This window comes from Bufo gargarizans, chromosome 5 (genome assembly GCF_014858855.1).
Source record: "Bufo gargarizans isolate SCDJY-AF-19 chromosome 5, ASM1485885v1, whole genome shotgun sequence".
NCBI classification, from domain to species: Eukaryota; Metazoa; Chordata; class Amphibia; order Anura; family Bufonidae; genus Bufo; species Bufo gargarizans.
Window position 1 is genome coordinate 167,011,691 of NC_058084.1, and position 19,386 is coordinate 167,031,076.

At 42.1% G+C, this 19,386-nt stretch overlaps 2 protein-coding genes across 2 annotated transcripts in view; one reads left to right on the forward strand and one right to left on the reverse strand.

The window, feature by feature from the left end:
• Nucleotides 1–623: 623 nt before the first annotated feature.
• Nucleotides 624–14,269, reverse strand: ZADH2 (zinc binding alcohol dehydrogenase domain containing 2). The gene is made up of 2 exons (XM_044294809.1): nt 12,774–14,269; nt 624–2,075 (listed from the first exon to the last, which is right to left on the reverse strand). Exons 1-2 carry the CDS (start codon nt 13,031–13,033, stop codon nt 1,151–1,153), a joined length of 1,185 nt encoding a protein of 394 aa, XP_044150744.1. The 5' UTR covers nt 13,034–14,269; the 3' UTR covers nt 624–1,150.
• Nucleotides 14,270–17,814: 3,545 nt separating this feature from the next.
• TSHZ1 (teashirt zinc finger homeobox 1) overlaps nt 17,815–19,386 on the forward strand; it is an 82,433-nt gene continuing 80,861 nt past the window's right edge. The window contains exon 1 of the mRNA XM_044294794.1: nt 17,815–19,113. Within this exon, the coding sequence (XP_044150729.1) occupies nt 19,074–19,113 (40 nt within the window). The 5' untranslated portion in view covers nt 17,815–19,073. The remainder of the gene's footprint in view (nt 19,114–19,386) is intronic.

Sequence of the window (19,386 nt, forward strand, 5' to 3'; positions counted from 1 at the left end):
ACAAAATTCTAAAATTATACCTGTGTACGGAGCACTGCTGACTGCAGTGAGGAAATAGTGCAGAATAGATCAAATGCAGACTGGTGGCTTCAGAATTTTGCTATGTTATTTAGCAAGCTTTGTAATACTAGTACATAAAGCACAGGTCAAAAAGTTATCAAAATATTAACTAAGCGCCCAAATTTAAAACATACGTTAGACTGCTTCAAGTCTACAAAGAGTTAAAAATCTGGAGCTTGACCAAAGTCTATGTCTGTTGCTTTGCTTGTAATTGGGCAATTGTTTGATGTCTGAAAGAAAATTATCAGCTTGTTAAGTTCCGCAATTGAAGTATTGTTAAGCAGCACGCAGTAGAAATTTATTTTGGATCCTTTAAGTTCCTTTTTTTTTTGTAAAATACCTTATGGTAGTCAAATTTTTTTTTTTTTACAGATTGGTTTACTGATGCAAATGATGTTCTTAAACCAAGACTTTTATACATACGGATGAGGTTAAAAGGACCAGAATTGGGAAAAAAAATAAAAAAATTTTTTTTTTATATAAATTCCCCCCCCCCCCCACCCCCTCAAAGAAAAGTAGAGAAGCCAGGTGTGACTCTAGAATAAAAGCAAAAACTCCACTGATATTATTGCATATGGTTTTATTTTACAACGGGACTGAAATATGCCAAAAATATGAAAACATGTCTATACACCAATTCCTATATTAAATATAAGATTTACATTTTTTTAATAAAATTACAAAGCAAAACATTTTTCCCCTATGCAAAAATACACGTAAAATTCATTATTCTTGTGAGGTTAACGGATGCAATCTCATATTTTAAGATTTCATAAGCCATTTATTGTTGAAAACATTTTATTAACCCCTACATAGAAAAAAAAAAATCATATACAATGCATTATTCTTTCATCTTATTACCCCCTTTTTTTTTTTATAATCTCACCCTTTATTTAGGCACTTGGGAGGTTAATTCGTGCAATATCAATGAGGTATCCTAAAATTTACTAAGCTATTTATTGTTGAATGAAAACATTTTAGTAACACCTACATATGAATTTTTTTTAATGCACCATCCATTAACGACATGTTTCAGACATTTCCTGGCAGAAATCACATTTTCAAAGTGATTTATATCATTGTTCTGTTTTTACAGCTTGCTGTTGACAAGGTGAGGTAATTCAACTACAATTTTTCCAATGTTTTTCCCTGTGTACATATAATCTACAGCCCGGAATACAGACTCCAAACCAATGAACTTGCCTTCTGGTGATTGTTCTCCACTGTCTACCTCACACACCAGTTTTCCACTGTGGTACATCTTTACCAAATCTATTAATGCTTCCTTGTATTCCGTCATATAATGGGTCAAGAAAAAACCATGAACACTTGCAGATTTGCGTAGCAAAATTGCAGGTAAAGCCCCTGAATTTATGGGCAAAATACCACTAGATGTCTGATAGCCGGAAATAAAACCAATTATGATAAGGTGACCTTTTGTTGCTAAACAGTTGACTGATGTGTCAAACATTTCCCCTCCAATAGACTCATACACAACATCTACTCCCTCTGGAATTTTTTTCTTAATAACTGAAGCCACTTTTTCAGATTTGTAGTTGATTGGGAGATCACAGCCTATAGACTTCAGGAATCCGGCCTTCTCTTCGGAAGAACATGTCCCAATAACATAGCATTTGGCATTTTTTGCAAGTTGTACGGCAAATTGTCCTGTTCCACCAGCAGCAGCAGTCACCAAGACCTTCTTTCCTTCAGACAAGTACCCAAACTCTTTGAGACTGATGTAAGCAGTAGTGCCACTGATCAGCAAAGTTAAAAGCTCTGGTTTTACTACTGGTACAGGAACAGCTATATCGGCTGGTATATTTGTATATTCAGCAAAAGAACCACTTTTCACATAAGCTACAGGTTGCCCAACTGCAAAATGTTTACTAGCACTGAGCCCTAGGGCTACTACTTCACCGATTCCTTCAAATCCAACATCAAAGGGGGGCATTGCAGACATTTCATATCGGCCAGATGCAAAGTTTACGTCCGATGCATTGATGCCAATGTATCTAGGGGCAAGGAAAGAAAAAATGTTAAACAGTACAATTACATCTTCAAGGCACTATTATAATTTTATAACCGGTAGTCAAAATTCTTGCAATATGCTTGGTGTTAAAGGCTATAATAAAAGAATGAAATACAAAATATCTGCATGTACTAATGTGTAACTGCATCCCAGGAGGTCACTGATAAATCTCAATCAACCACCATAAGGAATCCAAAAATGGCTTTATTTACTTAAAATGGTGTGCTGTACATAATAGTTGAATTACCTTTTATCCCAATTCCCCACCCAAGAGATTTAAATTAACCTCTAAATCCATTCAATGTTCAGTGTTCTAATATAAAGAGAGTTCCATGTTCTTTAAAGTAAAACAGAGTGAAATTTATCAAGGCTGCCAATATCCCAGTTTTAGTACGTAGGCAGATCGCAAATTTTTGAGGAAGTGCTATCCTTTGACTTCTTGGAGTTTCCAAGGCTCATGGGTGGAACTTAGTGGAAAAGACTGGGGGCCAACACATTTATCATGATTTGTTCAAAAATGTAGTCAATAAAGCTGATTTTGTGCAGCATGTAGCACGCCATGCTTCGAGGGTTATCGTATGCCAAAAATATGGCATCTGACTGGGCAGTCTGGAATTTTTATTTGTTTATACAGGCTGACCATTTGAAATTGCCTTGATAGGAATGCTAAAAACAAAGATGGAAAAGTGTGCCAAATTCACAAGAGTCAATTTACAGCTTCTAGATAAGGGGTCTGGCATCTCACCTCAATGTAGCGGGGGACAGTTTATGGCGGGTCAAAGAAGCCTATGGCCTGAAGTCTATGAGGCAGTAGAATGGAGCAGGAAGTCATGGTGATGTCCATGGGGGCCTCATTTCTACTGGGGCACCATGGTGGCATAATTATTACTGGGGCATTATTATTGTGCAAAATAAGTAGGGGGGGGGGGGGGGAATGATGGAAAAGTGAAAAACCTAAGATGTCTGTGCCAAACCCTGCTGAGACCAGATAAGACTGAAAGAATTTGTTGAGGCGGTCTGGTCCAAATGTCTGGTCCAAATGGAGAAGATGAGAAAAGAAAACATCTACATCAGAGGAGACATTACTGGAAGGTAATAATATGTGGTCCTATATTCTATTAACAATATCTGTTCAGGTTTGAGAGCCCTGTTCGAGATAAAAGCAAGTATTAACCCAACCATACATGATAGCCTTTGGCCCAAAGATATAAAAACATTATTTTAAATACAGTAACCAAAAGGATTTCGTTTGTCTTTTCATAGCTGACATACTTGTGCCTGAATTTTAGTGGAGCACTTTGTTTGGTTGTTTGCTTTTAACGGTACTTTCACTCTAGCGTTATTCTTTTCCGGTATGGAGTTCCGTCCTAGGGGCTCAATACCGGGAAAGAACTGATCAGTTTTATCCAAATGCATTCTGAATGGAGAGCAATCCGTTCAGGACCTCTTCAGTTCAGCCTTTTTGACTTTTCAGGACAGAGATAATACTGCAGCATGCTGCGGTTTTATCTCGGTCTAAAATTAAAAGTTAAAAAAAGTTTAAAAAGTTAAAAATTAATGCCGGATCTGTTTTTCCCGGATGACACCGTAGAGACAGATCTGGCATTTCAATGCATCTGACAAATGTCATCAGTTTGCATGCGTTTTGACGGATCCGCCAGGCAGTTCAGGCGACGGGAACTGAGTGCCGGAATCCTCTGCCGCAAGTGTGAAAGTTGGTACTGGACAACAGCTGTGGTGGTGCTGATCGCTCCCGTAGGCTGCATGAATTCACTTTACATTACTCCTCAAACTGTTTACCCCATTACCCAACACTCATTTTCCAATATGGTAGACAAGCCACTACAAAGCAGCATGAGCTTTTTTCATCTTCCATATTACACAAGGATAGTTGCCCTTGTACTTATGACATATTGCATTGGCTGCAAGTTATACAGTAGAGGGTATATGCTATGAACTTTATATACCTCATTCCAATGGTGCTGTAAAGGAATGAGGTCAAGGGACCGTGTAAACCATTGAACTATGCAAAAGTGATTGTCATGTTCCATTTTGTCCATTTTATCCTGAGATGCAGGAAAGACGGTGACCTTGAAGAGATGCTCCTGGTCAGCAAAAATGTTTAGATATGTTGCACGATTCAGACATTGATGGTAGTGGAGTAATGGAGATGGGAATGCTTCCTGATACCAATTGCACAGTTTACCTTTGACACCAGGCAAGATAGATTTATAGTTCCATATAGGTTTACTGCAGTTTCTTCAGAACAATGGTCATTATGTGTGCTCTACAAGATTGCACATACTTTAAATTAATTATGGCCTTTCTGCTTACATGCATCAATCTTGTCATTTTCTTTTGACCTTTCACATAAAACAACTTACTTTGGACCAATAGACCCAAACTATAGTACACGGAGTCCAACTTCATTCCCTCATTCTGTAGGTTTCAATTATACTACTAATAAAAATAGTATTAATAATTAGCGTTGAGCGAATCGAAGTTCACAAATTTCTGGGAAAATTCGATTTGCTGCGAAGCCGAATTTCCTCGTGCTTCTTGGTAATAAATCAATTTTCCCTAAAATGGCGGTAAAAAAAATAAAATAAAATAAAAATCATACGAACCTCATTCATTTGTGCGAAGAGTCCCACGCAAAATCTTGATCACTGTGACGTATGACTTCATCATGCACAGCGCAAGATTTCGCTCTGGATCTTCAAGCAAGATGGCCACAGCGGGCTCTTCACAATCAAATGGATGAGGTGCATATTGATTAAAATTTTTTTTTTTTTTTTTTTAAACAGGTTGACCCCTGAGAGCCCTCAATGGTCAGCTCAGATGCCACGCGATGAACGCGGCATCTGAGGGGTTCAATGACGGGGGTGGTGCATTCGCTGTTCCCAGTCATTGTGCCTGCTATTCACAAAGAAATACGCTTCGTGACAAAGTAATTTGTCACAAAGCAAATTTCCTTTGTGAAATTCGGCAAAGCAGGGGAGGGAAAAATAAATAAATAAAATAAATAAAAAAATAAAAAATAAATCACAGGGTGTAAAAACGAGGGGCAAATCTTTTGAAGGGCTTATCCAGGGTTTCAAACATCCTCCTCTGTAGATTTATGCTGACATGAAACTTAGGCTTATTGTACACAAACGTGTGAGCTCCGTGACCGCATTTGCAGATCCGCAATACACGGGCGCCGTTCCGTGGGCATTCTGCATCACGGATGCGGACCCATTCACTTCAATGGGTCCACAAATCCGGAGATGAGGAACCGAAGCACGGAACAGAACCCCTACGGAAGCACTACGGAGTGGGGTTTCGTCCTGTACTTCCATTCCGCAAAAAGATAGAACATGTCCTATCTTTTTGTGGAACAGCCGGATTGCTGACCCATTAAAGTAAATGGCTCCGCGGTCTGCTGCCCCACGGTGAGTGTTCGTGCATTGCGGCCCGCCCCATTCGTGTGCAAGAGGCCTTACTCATGGAATGCCATCAGCCAGGATCCCCTGCAACTCGCCACCCATGTAAAAAATTTCACTAAATAAAATGTCAAGTTTACAAAGCAGGCCTCTTTCAATGTAAAGATGCCCAAGTGACCAAATGGTTCATTCTCCCAGCTCTGTCTATATTTCGTTTTGGTTTAAAACTAAGATAAAACTGAAAAAAAAACAAAAAAAAACAAAAAACACTGCAACTGCATTGTGTAAACAAGGCTGTAAAGATCTATTAAAAGGCATGATCAGGAACAAGCCATAAGAGCGCTAGTTCCCAATAAACAGCCTATATAATTGTCCAATCAACCTGTAAGCGCTCACTTGTCGGCAGCATATCTCCCTGTGGAATGAGCAATAGAACTGAATATGGAAGGAACAAGTGCAGTAGCGGTCATTCCTCCCACATTCAGTTTGCATCGGCCTGTATAATCCAAGCGCTGATGGGTGGGGTGATATTCATCTATGCTCACACTGCCCTAACATCAGTCAGTGTAATAAATAGGTAGATTCAAACACAATGCAGTTGAGTCTAGGTGTCAGGGGTGCAGGTAGGTTGTCGACTGACATGACTTAAGAAATATCCGGTTGACAATTTTAAAATATATTTTTTTCACTGCAATAGGTATGTTTTATGTGAACCTGTCCTACAATTATGAGTAAAAATTATACAAAACCAAGAATACGCCATCGTAAAATATAAAAAATAGGGGGGTGGAAAGAAAAAGTATACATATTAGGTATCGTCGTGTCCGTATCGACCGGCTCTATAAACATATCACATGACCTAACCCCTCAGATGAACACCGTAAAAAATAAACTGTGCTAAATAAACCATTTTTTTGTCACCTTCCATCACAAAAAGTACAACAGCAAGCGATCATGAAAAAAAAAAAAAAAACTATGGCTCAGAATATGGAGACACTAAAACATGATTTTGTTTAAAAAATAGTGTAAAAAAAAGAAAAAAAAAGTATACATATTAGGTATCGCCGCGTCCGTATCGACGGCTCTATAAAAATATCACATGAACTAACCCCTCAGCTGAACACACAAAAAAAAAAGTGCTAAATAAACTATTTTTTGTCACCTTATATCACACAAAGTGTAATAGCAAGCGATCAAAAAGTCACACGCACCCCAAAATAGTAATCTCATACCGTAAAAATCATACCCTACCCAAGGTAATCGCCCAAAAACTGAAAATGATGGCACTATGGAAACACTTCAAAAATGAAATCATTGTGTAAAACTTACATAAAAAAAAATAAAGTATACATATTAGGTATCGCAGCATCCATGACGACCTGGTCTATAAAAATATCACATGATTTAACCTGTCAGACGAATGTTGTAAATAACAAAAAATAAAAACTGTGACAAAACAGCTTTTTCTTGTTACCTTGCCTCACAAAAAGTGTAATATAGAGCAACCAAAAATGTGTACCCTAAAACTAGTACCAACAATACTGCCACCCTATCCCGTAGCTTCTAAAGTGGGGTCACTTTTTTGGAGTTTCTACTCTAGGGGTGCATCAGGGAGGCTTCAAATGGGATATGGTGTCAAAAAACACTGTCCAGCAAAACATGCCTTTCAAAAACCGTATGGCATTCTTTCCCTTCTGCGCCCCGCTGTGTGCCCGTACAGTGGTTTACGACCACATATGGGAGGTTTCTGTAAACGACAGAATCTGGAGCCATAAATATTGAGTTTTGTTTGGCTGCTAACCCTTGCTTTGTAACTGGAAAAACATTTTTTAATGGAAAACCTGCCAAAAATGTGAAATTGTATCTCTATTTTCCATTAATTCTTGTGGAACACCTAAAGGGTTAACAAAGGTTGTAAAATCAGTTTTGAATACCTTGAGGGGGTAGTTTATAGAATGGGGTCATTTTTGGGTGGTTTATATTATGTAAGCCTCGCAAAGCGACTCCAGACCTGAACTGGTCCCTAAAAATTGGGTTTTTGAAAATTCCAGAAAAATTTCAAGATTTGCTTCTAAACTTCTAAGCCTTGTAACATCCCTTTTACATATGGGGAATGTAAAGTAATAACTATTTTTGGAGGTATTACTATGTATTATAGAAGTAGACAAATTGAAACTTGGAAATTTGCCATTTTGAAAAAACAAAAAAATAGCAAATTTGGTAATTTTTTTTTACTTCATTTTACCAGTGTCATGAAGTACAATATGTGACAAAAAAACTGTCTCAGAATGGCCTGGATAAGTCAAAGCGTTTTAAAGTTATCAGCACTTAAAGTGACACTGGTTAGATTTGCAAAAAATGGCCAAGTCCTTAAGGTGAAATAGGGCTGAGTCCTTAAGGGGTTAACAAATCTGCATCAGTTCCCTATGTATGCTCTTGTAAAGCATATAAAAAGGGACGGCCACATGGTCGGGTTTCCTGAGGCGATTTAGAAGCCAAAACCAGGAGTGGATCATAAAAGAAGAGAATTCGCTGGTTTTGGCTTAGGGAACCTGACCATGTGGCCATGCCCTAAGAGGCCAGTCACAATATGAAGGGTGCACCAAATCCCCTAACATGGTACATATCAGTTTTGGACTTAGGGGCATTGACAGTACATTTTCACAAGTTACTCCTCTACTTAAATGGAACATCATGTTTTACCAACACAAATTATAAGCTAAAGGGATGTACCGTAACTGCACTGATGAATCCAACCAAATCTAAAGAGACATTAGAAATAATAGACTATTTGGGTTATGGATGTGATTGACTTAAAAGAATCATTATTTATGGGTTAATGCGAAAACAGCGGATCCTTCTGGAATGTATGTATACTATAGATGATAGTAATGTACAGCGGTGCACCACCAATGAGGCCAGGTGAGGCCTCAGGCAGCACCAGAAAGAGGGGGCAGCAGAAGGGGCATGGGCATTGAGCATTGAGCATTTTCATTGTGGCAAAGGGGTTAGGTTATGTGTGAGTGGGGGGGGGGGGGGGGGTGCAGTTTAAATTTTTACCTCAGGCAGCAGAAAGGTTAGGTGCACCCCTGGTAATGGATTCATTCCTACATATTGCATAACGCAAATAGTGAGTAATTCTGGGCTACTAGGGGTGAATACAGCGCTATGGAATATGTTGGTGCTAAACAAATAAAAGGATGAACGATTATGGTCAAATAGCAACCATTAAGATAGAATTCTACTTTACACGTGCTATCATATGCCGAATAATGCGACTACAGGGAGATGCATCCATAACTATTAACCCTCTACAGGGTTGTATTTCAAGCTGGCCTGATACTCTATATAGTATACAGACACACCCGGGACTGAGTGACCAGAGGGAACACTCCCATTCCACCCAGAGAAAGGGGGGGGGGGGCTAAGGAAGCTGGTGGAGGGGGAGGCGTAGGGGCACAGCAGATTAACCCACATAGTGTTTGAAGTGTCAGCAAACAAGCTGCAGGCACCTTCCACTGTAAAAGGGGTTAATTGCTGGGAAATAGTAATAAATCACAGCCCGGTATGCCCAACTTTTGTGTGCACCTTCCTCGACAATGATAGGTCACTAAAAGAAACATTCATTTAATTTCTGGGATTTACAAAACTGGAAGAAAAAAAAAAAAAAAAAAAGTGTATAATAGAAACCACGCATTAAACCAAATGAATGGTCGGCAATAAATTAATTTCTCAAAAGCAATTGTGAGCGATAAAAATCAGGAAAGTAACAGAGGAGGAGGGGGGGGGGGGGTCTAGGTTACAGAGCTAGCACTTTTCACCCAGATATAGAGAGCACAAATCGACTTCCGCTGTCAGAATCTGTTCTTTTCTTCGTGTCTAAACAAAGCAGATCCGAATCAAATTGAATATATGTAGACTTGGAAGGGAGAGCGAAGAGTTGGTACATACAACATCCGAATACATGTACCGAGGCCAAAAACAATCAAGACCTGTCTTCATCACAGTAAAGTTATGGGCAAGAAATTCCTCTCCTTCATGGGTCAAAAGCATGGCATTAGCATAGGCAACATGAAGCTCATTGAAAGTGGACAGGAATAACTTCAGGTAGCCATCAGCCGATAAGAGGTCACGTTCTTGAGGTTGCCTCCAGGTGCTTCAAGGTATGGCTTTCAACTAGACAACTATCAAACTCCCTCAGCTCTCTCCTTCCATACTTTCAAGGGGTTGTGGGACATCTAACAAGGCAGGATCAAAATAATGAATACAACCATATGTTAAAAGGCCGGCTGACCCCCTCGAGAAGGAATGCTTCTATTAGTGTAGTCATTGTGGAGGAAATCAGGCTTCAGAATACCCACGAGTGGCATAGATTTGTATCAAACATAGGATCCATCCCTCTCAGTACTTACCATCCTGCTAAATTACTGCCTAAATCGTGTGATCATTTGGCGTTTGTATAAGGCTACATACATACGAACGTTGTTTGCTTCCGTGTCCGTTCTGTTTTTTTGTTTTTGGCGGATGGGATGCAGACCCATTCATTTCAATGAGTCCACAAAAAATGCGGACAGCACACCGTCTGCTATCCGCATGTCCGTTCCGTAGCCCCGCAAAAAAATAAAAATAAAAGAAATATATAGAACATGTCCTATTCTTGTCCGTTTTAGGCATTGTTACAATGGATCCTCCAAAAAAACAAAAACAAAAAAAAAAAAACGGATGACAATTTGCGGACCGCAAAACACATACGGTCGTGTGCATGTAGCCTAACACTGTACATTTGTGTCCATTTAAGAGATGAAAAACATCTGTAGGCGGTCAAAGCCGCACTTTGTAATAAAGGCAACTTTCCTATCTAATGTACGTGTTTGGAATAAATTTACTGTACGTTTCCTTCATAATTGTAAACATTTCTAAACTGGCACAATAAAAAATTTTATATATATATATATATATATATATATATATATATATATATATTTTAATTGGTTGGTACTAGTAATCTGTACCTAATAATATGTGCACAGTTAATTACAATTGCTCGCACATTTTGAAGGAAAGTCAACAAGCCTATGAAAGAGTCGTTAAACTGCGTAATTATGTAATCACTTAAATTTCATTCCGAATCTCTGGTCTTTATGGTGAAATTATTTTTAAGGCAATTATATAGTGAACGGACATGGAGGAGGCGGCTTTTTTTGTCCACCAGGATTATTTATATCGGTCTATGCCAACATCTAAGTGTAGTAGATCTGTTAACGTGAAGCTGAGGAGATCTGATAGTACAGGTTACCCACATTCGTCTCAGCAATTGTTTGCTTAGAGAGACCTTGGGGAAAAAAAATTTCTCAAAATAATATATATACATACACACACACACACACACACACACACACACACACATATATATATAATTGAAAAAAAAAAAAAAAGTGTAATATACGGAAACAAAAAGTCTGATTATGGATGTGAAATATTTTAAAAAAATATATATTTATAAAAGCAACTTCTCTTCAATGCCAATAGCAAAAAACTTGTTAGCAAAAGTGATTGTTAGAGAAAATATTATCAGCGTTAAAGCATTCAAATTTGTTCCAAAGAATGTTTTATACTAATTGAAAAAACGTGAAAGAGGACAAAGAAGAATTCAGGGCATCCTTGCATGTGTTCCTGTATTCAGAGGGACCAGTAGGTAGGTTAGCTTAGGATGACTATCTTGTAAGAAAATGGCGACTTACCCAAGGTGCTTCCATGTCATGTAGAAAAGGCGGCAAAGCTATGCCACACCCTTTTTTTTCCCTCAGGGGGTCCTTGTTATAGATTAATATGTAAAGTATATATATTTTTAGTTTTTTTGTATATATTATATTTTTTTCTACACACTTTTTTTTAAAGTTTTGCTAAGATACTGTTTTATCGTGGAACCCTTATGTACCATCACAAACGACGGATAAACTGGAGGCGAAAAGTTGGCACTGAGATTAAACAGTTAATTGTGAGGACGGTCCAGATATTTTAGTATATTTTTTTCTTCGGGTTGTGGTGTATGGGTCTTAAAACTATAAAACTAGGTCCTCCCTGGGACCATGCAAGTGTAAGGATGGATGAAAATATTCCCATTTGCTACAGGGGAAAAAAATTACCTCAGAAACTAACAAACAAGACGTGTGTGAACATTAGCTGCCATCGTTATTGCATCAGTAACGGATATATGACGTTTAAGGTCAGTGCTAATGAGGAACACCTTAACCTGTAGGTCTCTTTACCCCTCATTCTCACACGTTATTGTGGCAAAGGGTTAACATTTTAAAAATGCAAGATATTTTATAGTACATAGCTTTTAATAAATCACAATGAGCCAGAAAATCCACTGATAATAATAATAAACACCTAAGACATTGAAATGCTTGGGTTACTTCTGCCTTCCTGCCTGTAGGTTGCATCTCCCAGGGGTAAGGAAGGCGACAGTCAGGAAAAACAACTGGGCGAGGGCACATGACTGCAAGGAGTGGATTCAGTGCTTCCTAAAGGTTACAGGCACCTCTGAAGGGGGGTCACCCACTGCAGGGTTCCCCAACTCCAGTCCTCAGGGCCCACTTGTGGGTCAGAATTTAGAAGTATCCCACAGAATGAATACCTGTGGTAAATCCTGATGGATGCACACCAATTATCTCAGCTGCTCAATACTAAGGAAATCCTGAAAACAGAGCGGCGGGTGGGCCTGAGGACCACTGACCCCATGGATGATACTGGGAGGGACGTTAGCCTCCCTCTCCGGGTTATCAGTCCGGCCACTCCATATCTCGTGTGCTAGCTGCCTGCATCACAACCCTCCCACTAAATATACTATTCCTGCATGCCAGGTAAGAAAAAGTGCCTCGTCATCTGGCAGCTAGACAGAAGTGTCAGGGCGTTCGTCTGTACAAGGCGGAACCTGGCAGGGTGCTGAAAAGAATGATGGTAAAATAAAATTAACAGTCGCCAGATGGCGGCGGGTCCAACTTATTTTGGGATCACAGGAAGGAAAAGAATGAAGCTGAGGGATAGAAACAAAACAGTGGATGGAAAACTTTTCTACTGTGAGGTTGAGAGGACACACGTGCCACGCTGTAAACAGTGCACAATGGGGGTTGTAGTGCAGAGGCTGCTGAGTGTGAAAGGCTGAACTGCATCAATAGGCCACAACATAAGTTAGAGCTGGTTATGGCTGCTGCTGCCCAGGTATAGGTGGAACACAGGAATACATTGCTTACCGGTTCCTGACGAGGAGCTCTCCATCCCCTGGAACTGGCACTGGCACATTGGGCATTAAAGTAACTGCCTTTTTGAAGTCAGGGCTCAGCTGAGTGACCACCAGCTTTTTCATAAAGGTGGGGATAGAAGAGCCGTGAAAATCCACAAAGTGGTGGGAGTAAGACATGTCCACAATGGGCCGAGCGGCACCGATGGGGGGCCAGGATGGTTTGCGGTGCCAGCCTTGAGACAGCACTGCTCTGACACGCAGAAAGCTCATGCCTATGGCTGCACTTTGCCCCTGGAGCAGGTCGTGTCCGGCTCCCCGGCTGCTGCTGCACTTTGCCCCTGAAGCAGGCCGGCTCCGGCACCCCGGCTGCTGCTGCACTCTACCCCTGAAGCAGGCCGGCTCCGGCACCTCGGCTGCTGCTGCACTCTACCCCTGAAGCAGGCCGGCTCCGGTATTCAGGCTGCTGCTGTACTCTACCCCTGGAGCAGGCCGGCTCCTGCTGCTGCACAGGCCGGCTCCGGTACTACGGCTCCTGCTGCACTCTACCCCTGAAGCAGGCCGGCTCCGGCACCTCGGCTGCTGCACTCTACCCCTGAAGCAGGCCGGCTCCGGTATTCAGGCTGCTGCTGTACTCTACCCCTGGAGCAGGCCGGCTCCTGCTGCTGCACAGGCCGGCTCCGGTACTACGGCTCCTGCTGCACTCTACCCCTGAAGCAGGCCGGCTCCGGCACCTCGGCTGCTGCACTCTACCCCTGGAGCAGGCCGGTTCCGGTATTCAGGCTGCTGCTGTACTCTACCCCTGGAGCAGGCCGGCTCCTGCTGCTGCACAGGCCGGCTCCGGTACTACGGCTCCTGCTGCACTCTACCCCTGGAGCAGGCCGGCTCCGGCTGCACAGGCTAGGGGGGAAGCACTATGCAATGGAAACAAATAATTAGGCGGGTCTCCGGACGCAAACCTGACACAGCCTTGCTATTGCCGCGTCCCTCCCACCCCTTTTCTTTCCCAAACCTTCACGAAGGAAAGTGGAGAGCAAAAAAACCAAACACAACCCAGCAGCCAACCCCCGGAGCGGACCCTCTTCCCCTGCACCGTCACTAAATGAAACAGGAAGAAAGTGGAGCTCCGGCTCCAAACCTCCCACTGCAGAACCTGCAGCCGTAATCGCACTCCCTTCACTAATCTGAATGGGCAGTTGTTTATTTCCTCGCCCAGAGAAAGAACCGCGCGGCAAACTTCTCAGCGCGGATTGTACCCATTAACCCCTGGCATGTAGGGAACACGGTGCCAACAATGGAGCCTGAAAGGTTCTCTTGTCTGTGGTGGAAACGTGCAGTTTGTTTATGGGGAGGGGGCGTTGCCTTTCGTCAGAGATGGACATGAAGGAGTTAATGGTTGCCTGCCTCCCCTCCCTCACAAGGTGATACAGCCAGCTGCTGGGGGAAGCCTCTCTACATCAAAGCAGCCTCCGGTGTGGGGCCCATTGGTAGAAGAAGGCTGCACGTGTCTGTGTGGGACAGCTCCGGCAGTAGCCCCTTCCTCGCTGGGCTCGGCGCAGTCACGTGACCCGAAGGCTTTGCTTAATCTTCAGCCTGGCTGCATTAACTGCTTCACCACCACCACGCTGCCTTCCCCGGCATAGACACGTGACCTTTAGATCACTGTCAACACTTTCCAGGGAGAGGAACCAGCAGAAATCAGCTCCTTCCAGCGATGAGCAATTAGGCTGGAATACCAATAGCTAATTACTTCCCATGAATTCTTCTATACACGGGGATCAGGGTGGGGGACAGAAGAAGCACAGGTTCACATGCTGCAGAAAAATCCCACAAGCGTTTTATACATCTGAATGGAGTTTGTCAAAGTTCAGAAATACCCCTATTTACAAGGGTGGAACAGATATTCAGTAGTACACATTTCTGCGACATATCTGACGTGTGTGAACATACCCTTAAAGGGATAAGCAGTATAAAGCATCAGGGTCACCTCATATAGCTGATATAAGGACTGTCCTGTACTGATGTCAATAATACCGCCATACCATACCCTTAAAGGGATAAGCCGTATAAAGCATCAGGGTCACCTCATATAGCTGATATAAGGACTGTTATGTACTAATGTCAATAATACCGCCATACCATACCCTTAAAGGGATAAGCCGTATAAAGCATCAGGGTCACCCCATATAGCTGATATAAGGACTGTTATGTACTAATGTCAATAATACTGCCATACCATACCCTGAAAGGGATAAGGAATATAAAACATTAGCATCACCTCATATAGATGGTATAAGGACTGTCCTGTACTAATGTCAATAATACCGCCATATCATACCCTGAAAGGGATAAGGAGTATAAAACATTAGCATCACCTCATATAGATGATATAAGGACTGTCCTGTACTAATGTCAATAATACCGCCATATCATACCCTTAAAGTGATAAGCAGTATAAAACATCAGGGTCACCTCATATAGCTGATATAAGGAGTGTCCTGTACTGATGTCAATAATACCGCCATACCATACTCTTAAAGGGATAAGCAGTATAAAACATCAGGGTCACCTCATATAGCTGATATAAGGAGTGTCCTGTACTGATATCATTAATACCGCCATACCATACCCTGAAAGGGCTAAGGAGTATAAAACATCAGGGTCACCTCATATACCATATAGCTGATATAAGGACTGTCCTGCACTGATATCGATAATACCGCCATACCATACCCTGAAAGGGATAAGAAGTATAAAACATCAGCATCACCTCATATAGCTGAAATAAGGAGTGTCCTGTACTGATGTCAATAATACCGCCATACCATACTCTTAAAGGGTTAAGGAGTATAAAACATCTGTGTCACCCTATATACAGTATAGCTGATGTATGGACTGTCCTGTACTGATGTCATTAATACTGCCATACCATACCCTTAAAGGGATAAGGAGTATAAAACATCACTGCCATCTCATATACAGTATAGCTGATGTAAGTACTGTCATGTACTGATGTGATTAATACTGCCATACTCTGAAAGGGTTAAGGAGTATAAAACATCAGCATAACCTCATATACACTATAGCTGATATAAGGACTGTCATGTACTGATGTCATTAATACCGTCATACCATGCCCTTAAAGGGATAAGGCTACTTTCACACTTGCGGCAGAGTGATCCGGAAAGCAGTTCCGTCGCGGGAACTACCTGCCGGATCTGGCAATCTGCATGCAAAAGGACAGCATTTGTAGACGGATTGCAGTATTTTTAATGTCGGATCCGGCACTAATACATTTCAATGCCGGCAACTGATCTGCAATTTTGCATGGAGATAATACCGCGGCATGCTGCAGTATTTCCTCCGTCCAGAAACCGTTCAGTGACTGAACTGAAGACATCCTGATGCATCCTGAATGGATTGCTCTCCATTCAGAATGCATGGGGATAAAACTGATCAGTTCTTTCCGGTATTGAGCCCCTAGGACGGAACTCGATGCTGGAAAAGAATAACGCTACTGTGAAAGTACCCTAAGGAGTATAAAACATCAGTATCACCTCACATACCATATAGCTGATATAAGGACTGTCCTGTACTAATGTCATTAATACTGCCATACCATACCTTTAAAAGGGTTAAGGAGTATAAAACATCCACATTACCTCATATACAATATTGCTGATTTAAGGACTGTACTGATATCATTACTACTACCATCCTATAGCCTTAAAGGGATAAGGAGTATAAAACATCAGCCTCACCTCATATACAATACAGCTGATAGAAGGACTGATGCCAATTATACCGCCATACCTTACCATATCCATAAAGAGATAAGGAGTATAAAACATCACTGCCACCTCATATACAATACAGCTGATAGAAGGACTGATGTCAATAATACTGCCATACCTTACCATATCCTTAAAGAGATAAGGAGTATAAAACATCACTGCCACCTCATATACAATACAGCTGATATAAGGACTGTCATGTACTGATGTTATTAATACCGCCATATCGTACCCTTAAAGGATTGAGTATAAAACATCCATGTTGCCTCATATACAGTGTAGCTGATATAAGGACTGTCATGTACTGATGTCAATAATACCACCATACCATACCCATAAAGAGATAAGGAGTATAAAACATCACTGCCACCTCATATACAATACAGCTAATAGAAGGACTGATGTCAATAATACCGCCATACCTTACCATATCCTTAAAGAGATAAGGAGTATCAGCATAATCTCATATACACTATAGTTGATATAAGAACTGTCCTGTACTGATGTCAATAATACCGCCATACCATACCCTTAAAGAGATAAGGAGTATAAAACATCCGTCCTGCCCCATATACCATACAGCTGATATAAGGACTGTCATGTACTGATGTCATTACCGCCATACCATACCCTTAAAGGGATAATGGGTATAAAACATCAGGGTCACCTCATATACCATACAGCTGATATAAGGACTGTCATGTACTGATGTCATTAATACCGCCATACCATACCCTTAAAGATCTAGGAGTATAAAACATCAGTGTCACCCCATATACCATACAGCTGATATAAGGACTGTCATGTACTGATGTCATTAATACCGCCATACCATACCCTTAAAGATCTAGGAGTATAAAACATCCGTCCTGCCTCATATACACTATAGCTGATATAAGGACTGTCATGTACTGATGTCATTAATACTGCCATACCATACTCTTAAAGATCTAGGAGTATAAAACATCCGTCCTGCCTCATATACAGTATGGCTGATCTAAGGACTGTCATGTACTGATGTCATTAATACTGCCATACCATACTCTTAAAGATCTAGGAGTATAAAACATCCGTCCTGCCTCATATACAGTATGGCTGATATAAGGACTGTCATGTACTGATGTCATTAATACCGCCATACCATACCCCTAAAGATCTAGGAGTATAAAACATCCGTCCTGCCTCATATACACTATAGCTGATATAAGGACTGTCATGTACTGATGTCATTAGTACCGCCATACCATACTCTTAAAGATCTAGGAGTATAAAACATCCCTCCTGCCTCATATACAGTATGGCTGATCTAAGGACGGCCCTGTCTTATATACAGACTATTCAATGTCCTATACATAACACGTACTACACCCGGACTACTTTTACAGCATCACCACTGTCTACAGAGAATGGGAAATGTTAGGGTATGAAGGGAATGCTACCTAAAGTGTGACAGCAGCAACCTAATCCGTAGCGTGGTACAATAGAAGAGGGGCTGCTGTAGGGGGTCCTGAGCTGGTGAAGGAAGGGGGGAGAGAGGAAGAGACGTGGGAGAAATGAAAACAAAGCAATCGCCTGGATTGACAGGTGTGGTTTGTGTGAGCTGTGGATGAAGTGTCAGGGTGACGTGGGCAGGAGGGGGCGGAGTCAGAAGTGAGGCAGGAGAGGCAGCTCGATGTGTCTGTCTATCAGTTGAGAGTGTCTGAGAAGCCCAGGGATCTGACTGTGAGATCCCACTGAGGAGAGCAGAGGGCGCCGGATCTCCTCCTCTCCTGGAGTTTATGTCACCACTCCGCCGCTCCAAACAGACACTTCTTTTTGAAGTCTTTGGCAAGAAGATTATTTGTCTCTGCTTTTTGTTGCCTCCGTTTTCCTCTTCTTCCACCATGCAGCATTGTACCTGACAGCAGGCATTTGTATCAATGATCGGCGAGGAAGAAGACTAGGAAGTCATCGCCGGGGATGCTGGAAGGAGCCTGTGTGTCTCTGACGGAGAGGACACTCGGAAGTCAACCGGCAGACATGAGGCCAGCCCTGGCGATCCGCACCGAGCCCGGAGCCGCCAGCTGAAGGCACAAGGGGGGGAAAAGTTGCAGCTTTTTGAGACTCTTGTTTGATCTGGGATAAAGGGCTGTAGGGGGAGTGACTGCACTTACCATCTTCCAGGGGAGCAGCCAGCGAACAATCGTGTGCAGAACCCAGGCAGAAAGCATGGCCCCGGACTGCTGCTCCCAGTCACCCTGAATCCTCTGGGAAGCAGAGATATTACAAAGAGGAACTTGCCAGTGCGTGTCAAGGTGTTCTCTGGATTTGGTGCCAAGCCCACAGACCTGCTCCGGGTAGAACCTCAGCTCCCATTCCTAGTGCACTGCTTGCAGCTTCACACTTGAAGAAAAGCAAAAAAAGCAAAAAGTTTTCTGTCTGGTCTCCTCCGTGCCGGCCTCTTTCTGCTTTATCTTTTTATTGCCTGGTGTCCTGCATGAACACAGAGGGATTGGAGAAGTCCTGCGGAAACCACCAGGATGCCCAGGAGGAAACAGCAAGCTCCCCGGCGCTCTGCAGGTACTGTGCCATGCCCTCATGCCCCCATCTCTTCCCTCCTCTCAGCGTCCACATAGACACATAGCCCAAGGTAGAAGGAGGGGTTAGGGACACAGAAACCCAAAACACAACAAACACTAGAGTGCTGTGCTATGGTCAGGTATGATGCCAGCTGGGCAGTGGTGAACTTTAGTGCCCTCAGGATGAGGGTGGTGTAGCAAGACCATGGACCTCCATCCTCCTTAGGTGACAGGGGAACATTTTTGTAAGTGCCTGTAGGTCACCCAAGCTTGG